Raw genomic sequence first — 15,069 nt, forward strand, 5'->3', positions numbered from 1 at the left:
TGCAATACATGCAAGTTTAGCTTCAATGTACCTCTACAAAATATGTCACCTGGGTGCTGTATTCTAATTGGCTACTTAACAAACTGCCAACACATCCTACAATTCCACTACACCTCTCAGCAAGAACTGCCAACATTCCCCCACAAAACATACGAGAGCTATTCACAAAGAAGGGAACGTTTCCATCTGATGCCGCTTGGTGCGCACCGATGGCGTATATTTTGGTATGTGTGTGCTCGGCAGCTCAGTCGGCATCCATCTGTGACAGCGGGAACGTCTCTGTGCATCTGGATTTTTCAATAATCAAATCACACCAGTTGTGAGGTGCGATCTGTGATATGGTTTTTGTTGGCAAAAATCCTAAAACCTATAGAAATTTATAGTGAACTGTGTGAAGCATACGGGAACAGCGTAATGTCTGAATGTTCTGTCTGGAAATGGTGCATTCAGTTTAAAAATGGCTGAACCAACGTTCATGATGAAGAGAAGAGTGGTCACCCGAGCATTGTGACTGATGATCTTGTCACTAAAGTTGATGAAAAGATTCGTGGAAACCATCGCTTCACAATAACGGAGCTTTCGCTTTCTTTTCCACATGTTTCATGGACTTTGTTGTTTGAAATTGTCACTCAAAAGCTAGGCTACCACAAATTTTGTGCACGATAAGAACAGTGAATGGGGGCAATGTTGATATTTCTGGAGACCTACCACAAACATGGTGATTCATTACTGGATCAAATTGTAACAGGTGATGAGACTCAAACACGTTAATTGCGAGACAAAATTACAGTCTTACAGTCCATGGACTGGGGGCACACAAGGTCCCCCCCAAAAACCAAGGAAGTGTTTGCAACCTTGTCAGCATGGAAGTTGATGACGACAGTGTTTTGGGATAGGTAAGGTGTGCTGCTTATTGATTTTCTCAAACATGGAGCAACCATAAATTCTGCCCGGTACTTTCAAACTTGGCACATCCTTAGAAGAGCAGTTTAAAACAAACGCCGAGGAAAGCTGACGTCCAAAATTTCGTTTTTGCACGAGATTGCCTGACCTCTCATGCCAAATCACACTAAAGAACTCCTTAATTCATCCAAATGGATAATTTTCCCTCATCCGCCCTACAGCCCGGATCTTGCACCAAGCGACTTCCACTTGTTTCCCAAGATGAAGAACTGGCTTGCAACGCATCGCTTTGATGACGACGCAGAACTCCAGGCGGGCATGACTTACTGGCTGAAGTCTCAGGTGGCGGGATTTTATGACAAAGGTCTTTCAAAGCCTGTCCATCACCATGATAAGTGCCTCAATGTGTTTGGTGACTGTGTGGAAAAGTGGTATGTCCGTTGCTCTTCAGATTTATATAATAAAATGTATTTCTTGCACTTAGTTTTTTTTTTTTTTTATGCCAAAATGTTCCCTACTTTCTGAATAGCCCCCTATAATAGCATTTACTCTATACTGAAGGTTTACCATAATCACAATACCTAAAATTATTATTGAACGCATTAACAGGGCTCTGTGTGAAACATTTAGCCATGACACTTACAAACATCAGAGACCTTCCTTCCCTTTATTAAAAATGGAATACTGAATACACAAACATATTAAGTTCCTGATGGGCTGCAAAACATTTAGGATTATCTCATTAATATTTCCTTAAAAATTTATTTTCTAATCATTCACTTGGTAGTTTTCAAAATTTTATTCCTTTAAGTAGAATCTACACTATCTTCCTCCACTTGTGGCTTTCATACTACAAAGGTAACTCTGAGAAATACAAATTTAATCATGTAAGATTCAAATTTCTGCTTTGATAGCCTAATAGTAAGGTTGCTGCTCATGAAAAACAGGACATATGGGTTGAAGTCATCACACAACCTTTCATTTGTCAATTCAGAGAGATTCAAACTGTTGTCATTCTGTGCACAAATAATTAGGTCCCTGCATTACATACCATCAACTGATAAATGAAATCCCCATCTTTGTATTCTTTATCGCCAATTATCACAGGGATTTCTGTAGTTGTCTTGGACCATTTTGACAGGGCTGCTTGCAACTGCTCTCTCTCCTTTGACCCAGGCTGATACTCTGAAAATTCACAAAGACATTGCAATATCTCTTAATTAAATCATTTCATAAAAGGACAAAATTTTAATAATATGATAATAATAAATTTCTACATGTCCACATTGACAAATAAAAATAAAACCATATTTCAACTGTAATTAAAAAATAATATGCCAAATTACTCTAACAAAATATATCTGATGATGTAGGTTTAAAATGTATGAAAATGTGCAGACTCACAGTTTTCTAAACACGAGACACTAACAAGCCTTCCACACACATAAACTACACAATGCTTATCAACAAATATGTGCTTTTAACATTGGGGGGGGGGGGGGGGGGGGGGGGGGAAGGAATCAAACCCCCATTACAAAAGGAATGTGAAGAGAGGGAAAGTATAAATATAAACCACAATTCTCTCTTATTTGTCACATTAACTTGTGCCTTCACCAGATGAGATGGTAGTACATCTTCCACAACCACAATACAAACCTATTTACTTAAGTAGCTCAGGATTCAGTGCCATTATTATTATTATTATTATCTTCACTTTCTCAGACATTAAGTCCAGTTAAAAATGGAGTGACGCGGACCTTGATCAAGCGTCACTTACTTTTAACTGTACGGTATGTGTTATATTGCATTTAGGAACTTTCGGGTAATTGAACATGTATCAATAATTACGGATTTCTGTAGCTGTATATATATGTTTGGATGTAGCTGTATTGCATTGATGTACTGGTGGATATTGTGTGGTATGACTCCTGTAGTTGATAGTATAATTGGTATGATGTCAACTTTATCCTGATGCCACATGTCTTTGACTTCCTCAGCCAGTTGGATGAATTTTTCAATTTTTTCTCCTGTTTTCTTTTGTATATTTGTTGTATTTGGGTATGGATATTTCGATTAGTTGTGTTAATTTCTTCTTTTTATTGGTGAGTATGATGTCAGGTTTGTTATGTGGCGTTGTTTTATCTGTTATAATGGTTCTGTTCCAGTATAATTTGTATTCATCATTCTCCAGTACATTTTGTGGTGTATACTTGTATGTAGGAATGTGTTGTTTTAAAAGTTTATGTTGTAAGGCAAGCTGTTGATGTATTATTTTTGCGACATTGTCATGTCTTCTGGGGTATTCTGTATTTGCTAGTATTGTACATCCGCTTGTGATGTGATCTACTGTTTCTATTTGTTGTTTACAAAGTCTGCATTTATCCGTTGTGGTATTGGGATCTTTAATAATATGCTTGCTGTAATACCTGGTGTTTATTGTTTGATCCTGTATTGAAATCATGAATCCTTCTGTCTCACTGTATATATTGCCTTTTCTTAGCCATGTGTTGGATGCGTCTTGATCGATGTGTGGCTGTGTTAGATGATACGGGTGCTTGCCATGTAGTGTTTTCATTTTCCAATTTACTTTCTTCATGTCTGTTGATGTTATGTGATCTAAAGGGTTGTAGAAGTGGTTATGAAATTGCAGTGGTGTAGCCGATGTATTTATATGAGTGATTGCCTTATGTATTTTGCTAGTTTCTGCTCGTTCTAGAAAGAATTTTCTTAAATTGTCTACCTGTCCATAATGTAGGTTTTTTATGTCGATAAATCCCCTTCCTTCTTCCTTTCTGCTTAATGTGAATCTTTCTGTTGCTGAATGTATGTGATGTATTCTATATTTGTGGCATTGTGATCGTGTTAGTGTATTGAGTACTTCTAGGTCTGTGTTACTCCATTTCACTACTCCAAATGAGTAGGTCAATATTGGTATGGCATAGGTATTTATAGCTTTTGTCTTGTTTCTTGCTGTCAATTCTGTTTTCAGTATTTTTGTTAGTCTTTGTCTATATTTTTCTTTTAGTTCTTCTTTGATATTTGTATTATCTATTCCTATTTTTTGTCTGTATCCTAGATATTTATAGGCATCCGTTTTTTCCATCGCTTCTATGCAGTTGCTGTGGTTAACCAATATGTAATCTTCTTGTTTAGTATGTTTTCCCTTGACTATGCTATTTTTCTTACATTTGTCTGTTCCAAAAGCCATACTTATATCATTGCTGAATCCTTCTGTTATCTTTAGTAATTGGTTGAGTTGTTGATTTGTTGCTGCCAGTAGTTTTAGATCATCCATGTATAGCAAATGTGTGATTTTGTGTGGGTATGTTCCAGTAATATTGTATCCATAATTTGTATTATTTAGCATGTTGGATAATGGGTTCAGAGCAAGGCAGAACCAGAAAGGGCTTAATGAGTCTCCTTGGTATATTCCACGCTTAATCTGTATTGGCTGTGATGTGATATTATTTGAATTTGTTTGGATATTAAGTGTGGTTTTCCAATTTTTCATTACGATGTTTAGGAACTGTATCAATTTAGGATCTACTTTGTATATTTCCAATATTTGTAGTAACCATGAGTGGGGTACACTATCAAAAGCTTTTTGGTAATCAATGTATGCGTAGTGTAGCGACCTTTGTTTAGTTTTAGCTTGATATGTCACCTCTGCATCTATTATCAGTTGCTCTTTACATCCTCGTGCTCCTTTGCAACAGCCTTTTTGTTCTTCATTTATAATTTTGTTCTGTGTTGTATGTGTCATTAATTTCTGTTTAATGACTGAAGTTAATATTTTGTATATTGTTGGTAGGCATGTTAGCTGGGTTCGCTGTGTCTGCTTGATCATTAGGTTTCAGATATGTTATTCCATGTGTAAGTGTATCAGGGAATGTGTATGGGTCTGCAATGTAACTGTTAAATAATTTAGTTAGATGTGAATGTGTTGAGGTGAACTTCTTTAACCAGAAATTTGCTATTTTGTCATTTCCAGGGGCTTTCCAATTGTGAGTAGAATTAATTGCTTGGGTGACTTCATGTTGCAAAATTATCACTTCAGGCATTTGTGGTATCATCTTGTATGTGTCTGTTTCTGCTTGTATCCACCGTGCATGCCTGTTATGTTGTACCGGGTTTGACCATATGTTGCTCCAGAAGTGTTCCATGTCTGTTATGTTTGGTGGATTGTTTATTTTAATGTGTGTGTTATCTATTGTCTGGTAAAATTTCTTTTGGTATTATTATTATTTTTATTATTACTCATACAATCAGCTATCAGTGGCCTGCAGATATGTTTAACTCCAAAAAGTGAACAGATTATGTTACATTTTTCAACGTCATTTTCTGCTGAAAGTTTGCTTCCCAAAAATAAAAAGAATCCACACACTTTCCTAGGAAGGACAGTAGCAGTGCAAAGGAAAACTGCAAATACTGTACAACTGCTTTGCAACATGCAATGCACTTACCAAGAGTAGGTTCATTCTTCACAGTAAAATCTTCTACTGTACCAAGTGCACTGGAAGAATATAATCTGCATGACAGAAACCTGTAATGGAAAAAAATATATATATATCTCAATACGCATGACACATACTGTATTTTCAGCTGGTAAGAAATAGTTGGATAACTTCACAAAACTCCTTAAAAATTTACTGAGAACTACCCGTTTTAATTATCCTTTACAGAGAAGTAAGAAGACAAGAGTACAGAGTTAATGTCTAATTGATTTCACTGTACACTGAGCACCAGCAAAACTGGACAGGCAATGGCGGAGAGAGAGGGGAGGGGGCTGGAGGAATGTGTGTGTGTGTGTGTGTGGGGGGGGGGGGGGGGGGGGGGAGAAAGAGAGAAGCTATACTCTTACATAATGTACCATGTCCCCTTTTGTCTCAAGTAAGCCAAGGAAATTACAGGAAACTTAATTCAGTATGCCTTTTGCACATGCACTGCACTTGTACTCAAGTCACTTTTGTAGTTCAGTTGCTGACATTTTCTAGATACGTTCAAATACTTATTAGAAAAAGCACTTAATGAAAGGCTGAAAGATTTATACGAGACCCGACAAAAAGATTGAGTAGATTGCTGAACTGATGCATTTGGTACCACCTTCCAGCTTCGAGCTGTGATGCCATGGTGCTGGGAGAGTGACATCATGCAAAAGTGCTGCTTTCAAAAGTTAGTTTGTTTCATGTAGGGGCATTCTTTAATTTATATGGTGTTAGTAGAGATTTTTTTGACTGTCCCAAAAGTGGGTCCAAGTCATCTGGGGTAGTATGTTTTTAAATTAGTTTGGTGTGTGCTTGTGTTGAAAACAGTGTACCTGTGTGCATGGGGGGAGGGGAGGCAGGCAGAGGCATGGTACATGTGTGTACATATACTGTGATGATAATTCCACTGGTACTTGAATCTGACATTTTTTATTAAGTTCTACAGTTGTTTAGTACACTCTGGGGAAGATAATATTGAAAGTCCTGTTGACTAGGAAGTGAGATCAAGCTAGAGGAACTCTTAAACAATTGAAAAAAAGGGTGTCTTTACTCCCAACTGACCATGACTTATTTCAGTCTATTCTCTTTTCTTTTTTGCCTTCTATAATAACTACAGAATCCAACTTAAAAATTTAACTGTACATTACCAAGGCCCTGGATATCATGGCAGTAAAATTGTTGGTTAACAGCTGCAACACTCATAGTACAAACTGTCTACAAGGTTTGCACCACTGTCATGTTGTGTAAATTTTCGTGGAGTTCAGAGCAATCTGGCTGGCCCTTAAAAAAAAAGAATTCTGAGTATGTCTTTTTTTGTGGAATTCTATTGACATGCCAGTTTAATTCAATTTAATGTTTAGCGTATTTTGTAGTTTATGCTGAAAATTAGTGTACTGATTAAAAATTGTATAAATGTGTTGTTACTATTCATGGTGACTTAACCACTGCTCACTTCTTTTAAAGTGAGGAAATTAGCATCACCCTCATGATAGGGGGCCATGCCCAACACCTGCTTAACAGCAACCATGGGTATTTCTTCCCCACAGATTCCCAAGCCTGATGATACATTCCTTGCCAGAGGCCAACACCAGAAGAGGTATCTTTTGGGATCCTAAGCTTAATGTTTACTTCAAGCTGCTTGATTTTTTTTTTTTTTTTTTTTTACAGGTCTCAATAATTTGTTGTAGACTAACATGAGGAAAAATATTACCATCGGCTGGATGATTCATGAATGGTGCTGAAATAACTGCAGTAATGTTCTGTTCCAGAACCCAGTACTTGTAACTCCTTTGTGGCCAATAAAATGCTGCATGCATTTATGAAAAAGAGTGGTGAATTGGAAAGATCTGTGAGACTTCCCAATATTGTACTTTTGTATCTGACTGTTGTCCTACTCTAGTTCAGTTTGGCTTTCCACAAAACCACCAACTCCCGCAGTTGTCCATTTAGTTACCTGTTCCATATTAGGAATTGGATTTACTTCAGAATTGACAATTTTAACTTTTTTCTCTCTCTCTCTTTTTTTGCAGTACTGTAATGTATGTTTGTTATGCAATAGGTACCATCACTTAATTCGGTTGGTGATGCAATTTGGCCATTCTGATGACGTCACTGCTCAATGCCATTGGAAACAATTTGGAAATGGACTGGGGTAGGAGCTATTTTACATTTGGAATCACCATTTAAATGCTAAAAAACAAAATGCAGAATTGACTAAGTTTATCAATAACATACATGGTTCAGCACTTACTTTCTCAATATTGCTCTCTCTTTACTTCGCACACAAAACCAGAAACTTGGGAGAGTTGCAGAATTTTACAAAGAATATAAATACTAGTAATTACATCGCAACATATGACCACATTCGGACAGATCTTACATCCAGCCCTGCGCCTTATGTTGACAAGCAGAGTACAGTGAAACACTGAGCTTTATCAACCAATTGGGGACTGATGACCTCAGATGTTAAGTCCTATAGTGCTCAGAGCCATTCGAACCAACCATCAACCAATCATTTCAATGCACAAGTAGCAGTGTGAAACTGAGGTGTATGTATTCGGGTGGTTTGAAGGTGAAAATACCTGAAATCTCCTAAAACATAAATCCAATTATTCTCTTACATATAAAATCAAAGCACTACTCCACCCAAAATTAAATAAATCAGACAGAAGAAAAAAGATAACTATTACTCCTCTAAAATCTTACCCATTTCAACTGTGCATACAATAACTGTAAAGCTTAGCAACTAAAAGTAATAAATGGCATTAATGAAACTCATGCAGGTTTCCTAGATATCTGACTGCAAGAAGGCAAACTCAACATTAGTCATAGGCTGCACAACAAAGTTTATTCATATATACTTATGAGCCAAAACATTATAACTACTGCCCACCATGAGACTGAATGCCACCTGGTGGAATCATTGTGTGCACTATTTAGAAAAGAAAATTTATATAAAACACATCTGGGATGCCATCAGACAACAGCTCTGTGCCCACAAACCACCAGTCCATGGTTTATGGGAATTATTTGAATTGTGTAAGTATCTGGTGCAACATATCTCCTGAAACCTACCAATGACTTGTTAAATCTTTGCCATGCAGAATTGCTGCTGTATCACATTCCAAAGATGGTGCAACACATTATCAACCAGATGGTAATATGTTTTTGGTCATCTGTGTATGTACATAGCACCTCTTTCTACAGAGGCTACAAATTGGAGAAGTGTTATTTTATTCATCTTCAAATCTGGCACCAAGCCATTCACCAGACAATAATCACATAGCACGTACACACTTCTGGAATCTTGTGCATAGCTGATAAGCAAGACAGCTGCCATAAATGCTTCAAACAGGTTCAAATTTTGAAATTATCCCTCTTAAAAGATATTACAGCTCTTTCTGTGTGTAAAACAGACAACTATACTCCACAATGGAATGCTCAACAAACTAGTATGCATGGTGGATTCACAAGATGTGTTCAGTAAATGGGGGAAAAAAAATTGCAAAGTTCTGTCCTCCCTCATGAGACATTTAAATACCAACAAACAAAACACTATTCATTTATATGAATCATTCAAGTGCATTGAATCATTAAGTACATATGGTACAGCCAGCTCACAAAGTATCAAGCAATATGGGTTTTTGATGAAAAAAATCATGAATTTCAATGATCAGCTTGTCACATACAATAAACTAAACAAAATAACAGCTTTGCTTTAGAATACTTCTTTACTTTTTTGTACAAGCAAGTGGCATTTGCATGTACACAAACAGTAATTATATACACAACCAACAGCTACCCCATCCCTCCGCAGATCACAGTTGTTAGTACAATTCTGAAAAAAAAAAAAAAATCAGCAGTTGGCCTTCTATTCGGTTGGTCGTCATACATTTTACAAAGGAAGAATACAAATTCTAAATAAATTGTACTTAATTTTGAGATATGCTGAATGTGGAAAACTTGGAAACTGCTTTGACCCAGGACATAATGCTAGTGGTATGTGTGGTGTCACAACGGCGTGGAGTTTTTGAGTTGGTTGTGTTTGTAGATTTCGTGTTGTTGTATTTGATTGTGCTCTCAGGTAGTGGATGTGGACATGCTGAGTTTCACGTGTGGTACTGGGTTTATTTGAGTTTTGTTGTCATTGTGCTAACGTGGTTTTGAGTTTAGGTAGTTGGTGTGGGAATGTGTTTTGTGGAAGTGTTTTCAGTGAGTTATCACGGTTTGTTTATGTGTTTGGCATTTTTGTTACATCTGATTAGTTTGGTGTTTGTTGTGCAGAAAGAAGTCTAATTTTTTTATTGTTTTTTTGTTAGGTATGGATATGACAGTGAAGTTCACGAGTGTATCATTATGTTCTGAGATCGGTGGTGATATGCTGTTTGACACACAGTTTCTGCAGATGTTCGGTCTTGTTGTGTCACTTTTGTGGCAACAACATGGGGTTCTGGCAGCTTGAACCACGGACACGTATATGTTGCATTATTGTGGCGCGCCTCTCTCTCTCTCTCTCTCTCTCTCTCTCTCTCTCTCTCTCTCTCTCTCGTTTTGGTTTTATTATATAGTAATTGTGATGTTTTGTGTGTGGTATATTTATGGTAGATCGGTTGTGCTTTAATTGATGTAGTGAATATGGGATATCTGGGTTTCTGAGTTGCTGGGGTTTTGGTTCCACTTTTTGGAGTTGTAGGTGCTGATTTTTTGGTATTGATAGCTGCAGTTGAGCTATATAGGTCAAGAGAAATGTCCAGGCCCACTTTCTGGAGTTTTAGGGGTTGGTTTTTTTGGTATTTCTCTCTGTGGTTGACCCATAAAGGTCAATGGAAATGTCCAATTACACTTTTCGGAGTTGCAGAGGTTTGTTCTTTGGTACTGATATCGATATGTCAAAGGGGCTGTTTTTCATAGTTTGTGAACAAATGATCTCAAGATGTTGACAGAAGATACTTTTAAAAATCAATTCAAGCATAGCTTATCTATAAATGCCAGTATAAGATGGATTTAATATAAACAACAATGTAAGCAACAACCTTGTGCTAGAAATAACTATAATGGTAAATTGCATATAAAACCAACTGTGTACTATGGAATGAATTACTATCCTGCTTAAGGGGTTCATGGGCATAGCATCAGATAATGTTGTCAAAACTACACAGTATTTCAGTGAGACAGCTACTTGCTATCTTGAAGTGTCCTGCAGTTTGCATTATTTAATGGTAGCATACTGTGAAAAAATAATGTTTTAATTTTTACTCTGCTGACAGTGAGTGTGGATGGAATGTTACATGTTATGAGCAGAAAGTAAATTTAGTATTAGACCATTTGGCTTTAAAGAGAATGCTGTGAACTACCATACAAAGTTGTAAAGTGAATAATCTCACTTTACAACTAATTCTCTGGCCAACTACTCTAGTTATTGCACAATTAATTAACAGTCCATAAGCTTCTGATCTATGTTAGCAACAATTACATTAATTACAAAATAATGAAAAATTACAAAAGAATTTCAGGCTCTGCTGCATAAGTTAAATATTTTCAGCTGGCAGAAGAAAGCAGTTAGATGCAGATTAGTCAGTCTTGCAGAAAACACTTCAAAATCCCTTAATATTGCAGCATCTAGTTGTTTATAAACACACAAGCTAGTTATTTAATGTATGCTACAAAAAGAAAAAAATTAATATGAGATTATTATGTACATAGCACCAGAACCAGCCCCTATCTAGATTTTCCTTCTTCCAAGACTGTCCCTGATCCACAGTAACTACAAGTATCTAGCAGGCAATCTTTCAAATCATATCTCCAATTGTTTAGTCTCTTTAAATAAATTTTAGAGAGTATTAAAAACTGACATAAGTGCAATCAAGTTCTGTTAGAAATTAATGATTTTGAAATAGCTTTACACATGTGGTAAGAAGCCTTTTACATTTCTGTGTTCATCTATGTAATTATTGTACGAAATTCAGCTGCACTGTTTGGTGACACCAGTTGTAAGGAAAATACAGAAAGGTCAAAAAAATATTTGCTCTCTACAGGAAAAATTCTCCACAGTAAACCCTGCAGCAAATATTCTTACTGTAGACTAGGAAATGCTTCTACACTGAGTGCATATACCATTTCAGGCATTTTTTAGGTGTGTTAATGGAGAATTACTATTCTTGAGAGTTCTTTAATAAGTTCTATTCGTATTGCAGCTCTGTGCATTTGCATAGTGTTATTAATCTAAGTTCACTCTCTGAATAACAAGTTAAAATATTAGTACATGAGACATTCAGCACCAACTTTTAAACTCCAAATGACCAGAAAAGTTATAAGGTATGACAGTGCAACCACTCTGCTACAAACATGGAAATCAAATCGGGATCTCTATCTCCCCCTCCCCCATTCCTTGATTTGATTTCCACATGTGGAGCAATGTACACAGTTCAGTCATACTGTTTGTTTAACTGATGAAAATCTGCTCATTTGGATATTTAAGGTGTTAGAGCTGAATATCATTGTACTAATTTTTATCTTGTCATTCAGAGAGGCTACAGGGCCAGTTTTTTTGTTCCAAAATTTAATTAAGACAACACAATTTCAATGCAAGTGCCACTTCATGTGGGTTATTTTTTTCCCACTTTAGAACCATTATTCTCTCTGACCTGAAGTACTACAGTTACATATGGATGAACCAAGGAGGGAATATCTGTCCTAGTCAGGAAAAATTCTCCTCGACTAAATATGGAACAAAGATTCATTATAGAACAGGAAACTTTAAGAATCATATCTATTCTTTTTGTATTCCTCTCATACAGCAAACACCCCCCCCCCCCCCCTCCCAGTAGCTTATCTTTTACTACTACTACTACTACTACTACTACTACTACTTTCATTTTAATAGTACTCAAGGATGAAAGATATGATGCTTCTCAAGATACATGCTTAGGGTTATTTTTTCTTTCACTATTGAGCAATACAATACTATCAGTTTCGAGCAGCCTATATACCCAATTTACACCATCACTGCCAGCAGTTTTTGTTTTTCTGGAAAGGAGGAGGGGTGGAATGGGGGGTAAACTTTAGATGGCTTTATGCTAGCCTTAAATTTTTTTCATTTACCATGAGCAAGTATTCTCAAACACAACTAGTACTTATATACATTCTATTTATTGTATTCAATCCTATTAAATATGGCAAACAATGACCAATTTCACAATGACTTTTTCTCTCTATGTAGCCAAAATTTAATTCCTAATCATATGAGCTGTTTCCATGCAAAAAATCAGACAGACACAAACCAACCACCACAGGAAATGAGGCATGATGTCTCACATAATTACACTAAATTGAAAGAATTTATACCAAATACTTCCAGCATATTGTGAAACTATTGCCTTCACACACAACTCTCTTGTACGTCATAAAGTCCTCCAATGTTGCATACTGCATGACAGTAATGTCTTGTCATTCTTCTGAGTTCAACATCTCACTCATCATGGGGAAATGTTGGTTCATTTTTCTAAGTGGACTGAAGGGAGGACATGGAGATGTGCACGTTTGAAACGCTGGTGTCAATTCTCTGGATGAACTGAAAGGAGCACAAGGGGAACAGCTGCACATTCTAGTCCTGGTGTCACCACAGGATGTCCAAAGTGTGACCAGTGACAGTGCAAAGAGATGCAAACAAACAGTGCAAAACTATTTTTCATATTACAATTTATCTTGTACAAATTGTGTATCAACAAAAGAACATAGTACAACTGGGTCCAACTGAATGAAGCAGTGCAGTTGTTAAAGCACTGACATATTCAGGAGGATGGAGATTAGATTAGGTTTTCATTCCATAGACCCAAAAATGAGATGATTCTTATGGGTGTGGAGTGTGTCAGAAAATCTAAAATAAAGAACAGAAATCATCTGAATATAATACTCACTACCCTGATCCTTTGTCAGGAGATTGTCAAAATATGTGAGTGGGACTGCTTATATTTACATAATTAATACCCTGTCAGAATGAAATATAGTTATGCACTTTTAACAAATTTACCACACACAAAAACCTAATCTTGACTTTTGTGACCACGTGCTGTAAAAACTGAAATCTAACTTACATTATTATTTAAACCGGTCTAACTGCCCCTATTAAGATATTCGTTTATAGAGGCGAATGAGTTGCCTATCAGGAAAACTTCCAAACTCTGTTTAAACTGTGCCTTATCAGAAACCAAGTTTTTAATGGTGGCTGGCAATTTATTGAAAATTGAATATTGAACCCCTTTCTGGACCAAGGTAAGTGATTTTAGGTCTTCATGTAGATTGTTCTTATTCCTATTATTGATACTATGTATTGAGCCATTGGTTGGAAATAGTGCCATATTACTTGCAAAAAATTTCAACCAGTAATAAATATACTGAGAAGCAATGGTTAGAATAAAAGATTAATTTAACAGGTTTCTACATGATCATCTTGAATTTACAGCACAAATGAGTCTTACTACATGCTTTTGCACTCTAAAAACTTTTGCTCAGTTTGACAAGTTACCACAGAATATCCCGTATAGAATGAAAGTAAGCAAAGTATAAAAGTTTTTTTTTTTTACATTTACATTTTTCCTCTGTCCAGCCAGCCTGATTTTGATTTTTCTAAATCATTTTCGGCGTGGCTTCTTGAGCAAGATGATGACTAACCACCCGTCCTATTCTCATAAAGAATATTTATATATTCCACGTGTATGTATACCTTCTGAGCAATTTTTTTCATTGCATTATAATCACAAATCCAATATGACTGTAAAATGATCCCCCACAATAATGTTCCAAAACATGGATATGGTAACAATGAAACTGTTGTCTTAGTTTAAGACTACTCCTTTACGTAAACTACTACGAGGATTTGTTTTGAAACCTACTCATGCAGAGGGATTTTCTGCTATTATTACGCAGTAATGAAATTAATTTGATTTTTCATTTTACTCTACACACACAGTCCACCCACGAAGCGCTAACTTATACCTCAAATGATAACAATAATCTGTGTTTTAGGCATTTTGTGTTGAGGAAATACTCAGAAAACCGTTTTAAAAATTGTTTGAGCTTTTTGAGTATGAAGATCGTCAGAGTACCTAATCCAGCAATAAAAAACAAAACGGAATATTTGCTTTGCTCTCAGTAACAGTATTTAACAGTGTTTTCTTTATTTTGTTTCATGGGAACTTTGGCCAATTCATTGACAAGTTAATTCTGCTTGACACTTCCTTTCCGCCTACGACTACGAAAGGAAAGATATTTAATGTACACACTGACAGCTGCTATGATAAGACTCTGTTTGTTTACCTCTCACCGAACCCAATAAGACGAAATCTTCCAAGGGTCAACATGCCACTTCTGATAGCAAGCTTCGAGTCAAACTAAACAAACCGACTCACACTCCTTACACCTTACTCCCACACCGCGCACCCATCACAGATTTTATATTCTTTCCATAGAAGAAATCGGCAAGGTCTCTGCATGAGATTTTTGCAAAGATTGCTTTGTCCAGAAAATTACGTGGACGTAGCTACAAGTTTGAACACAACAGTAATTAAATTAAGAAAAAAACATTTGTATCCATTTGGAGAATACTTTTTTGTGAGCTAATTACGAGCAACAGTTAAATGTTCAACATTTCTTTTAGCTAAACGTAGGGGCAAAAGGAAAAACG

General features: G+C 36.4%; 1 protein-coding gene across 1 annotated transcript in view; it reads right to left on the reverse strand.

Annotated features, from left to right (window-relative positions):
- LOC124554998 (delta-1-pyrroline-5-carboxylate dehydrogenase, mitochondrial) overlaps positions 1–14,858 on the reverse strand; it is a 111,765-nt gene extending 96,907 nt beyond the window's left edge. The window contains exons 1-3 of the mRNA XM_047128738.1: positions 14,703–14,858; positions 5,367–5,446; positions 1,955–2,088 (exon numbers count right to left, since the gene is read on the reverse strand). Coding sequence (XP_046984694.1) covers positions 1,955–2,088; positions 5,367–5,446; positions 14,703–14,746 — 258 coding nt within the window. The 5' untranslated portion in view covers positions 14,747–14,858. The remainder of the gene's footprint in view (positions 1–1,954; positions 2,089–5,366; positions 5,447–14,702) is intronic.
- Positions 14,859–15,069: the final 211 nt, after the last annotated feature.

Source organism: Schistocerca americana, chromosome X (assembly GCF_021461395.2).
Source record: "Schistocerca americana isolate TAMUIC-IGC-003095 chromosome X, iqSchAmer2.1, whole genome shotgun sequence".
Lineage (NCBI taxonomy): Eukaryota > Metazoa > Arthropoda > Insecta > Orthoptera > Acrididae > Schistocerca > Schistocerca americana.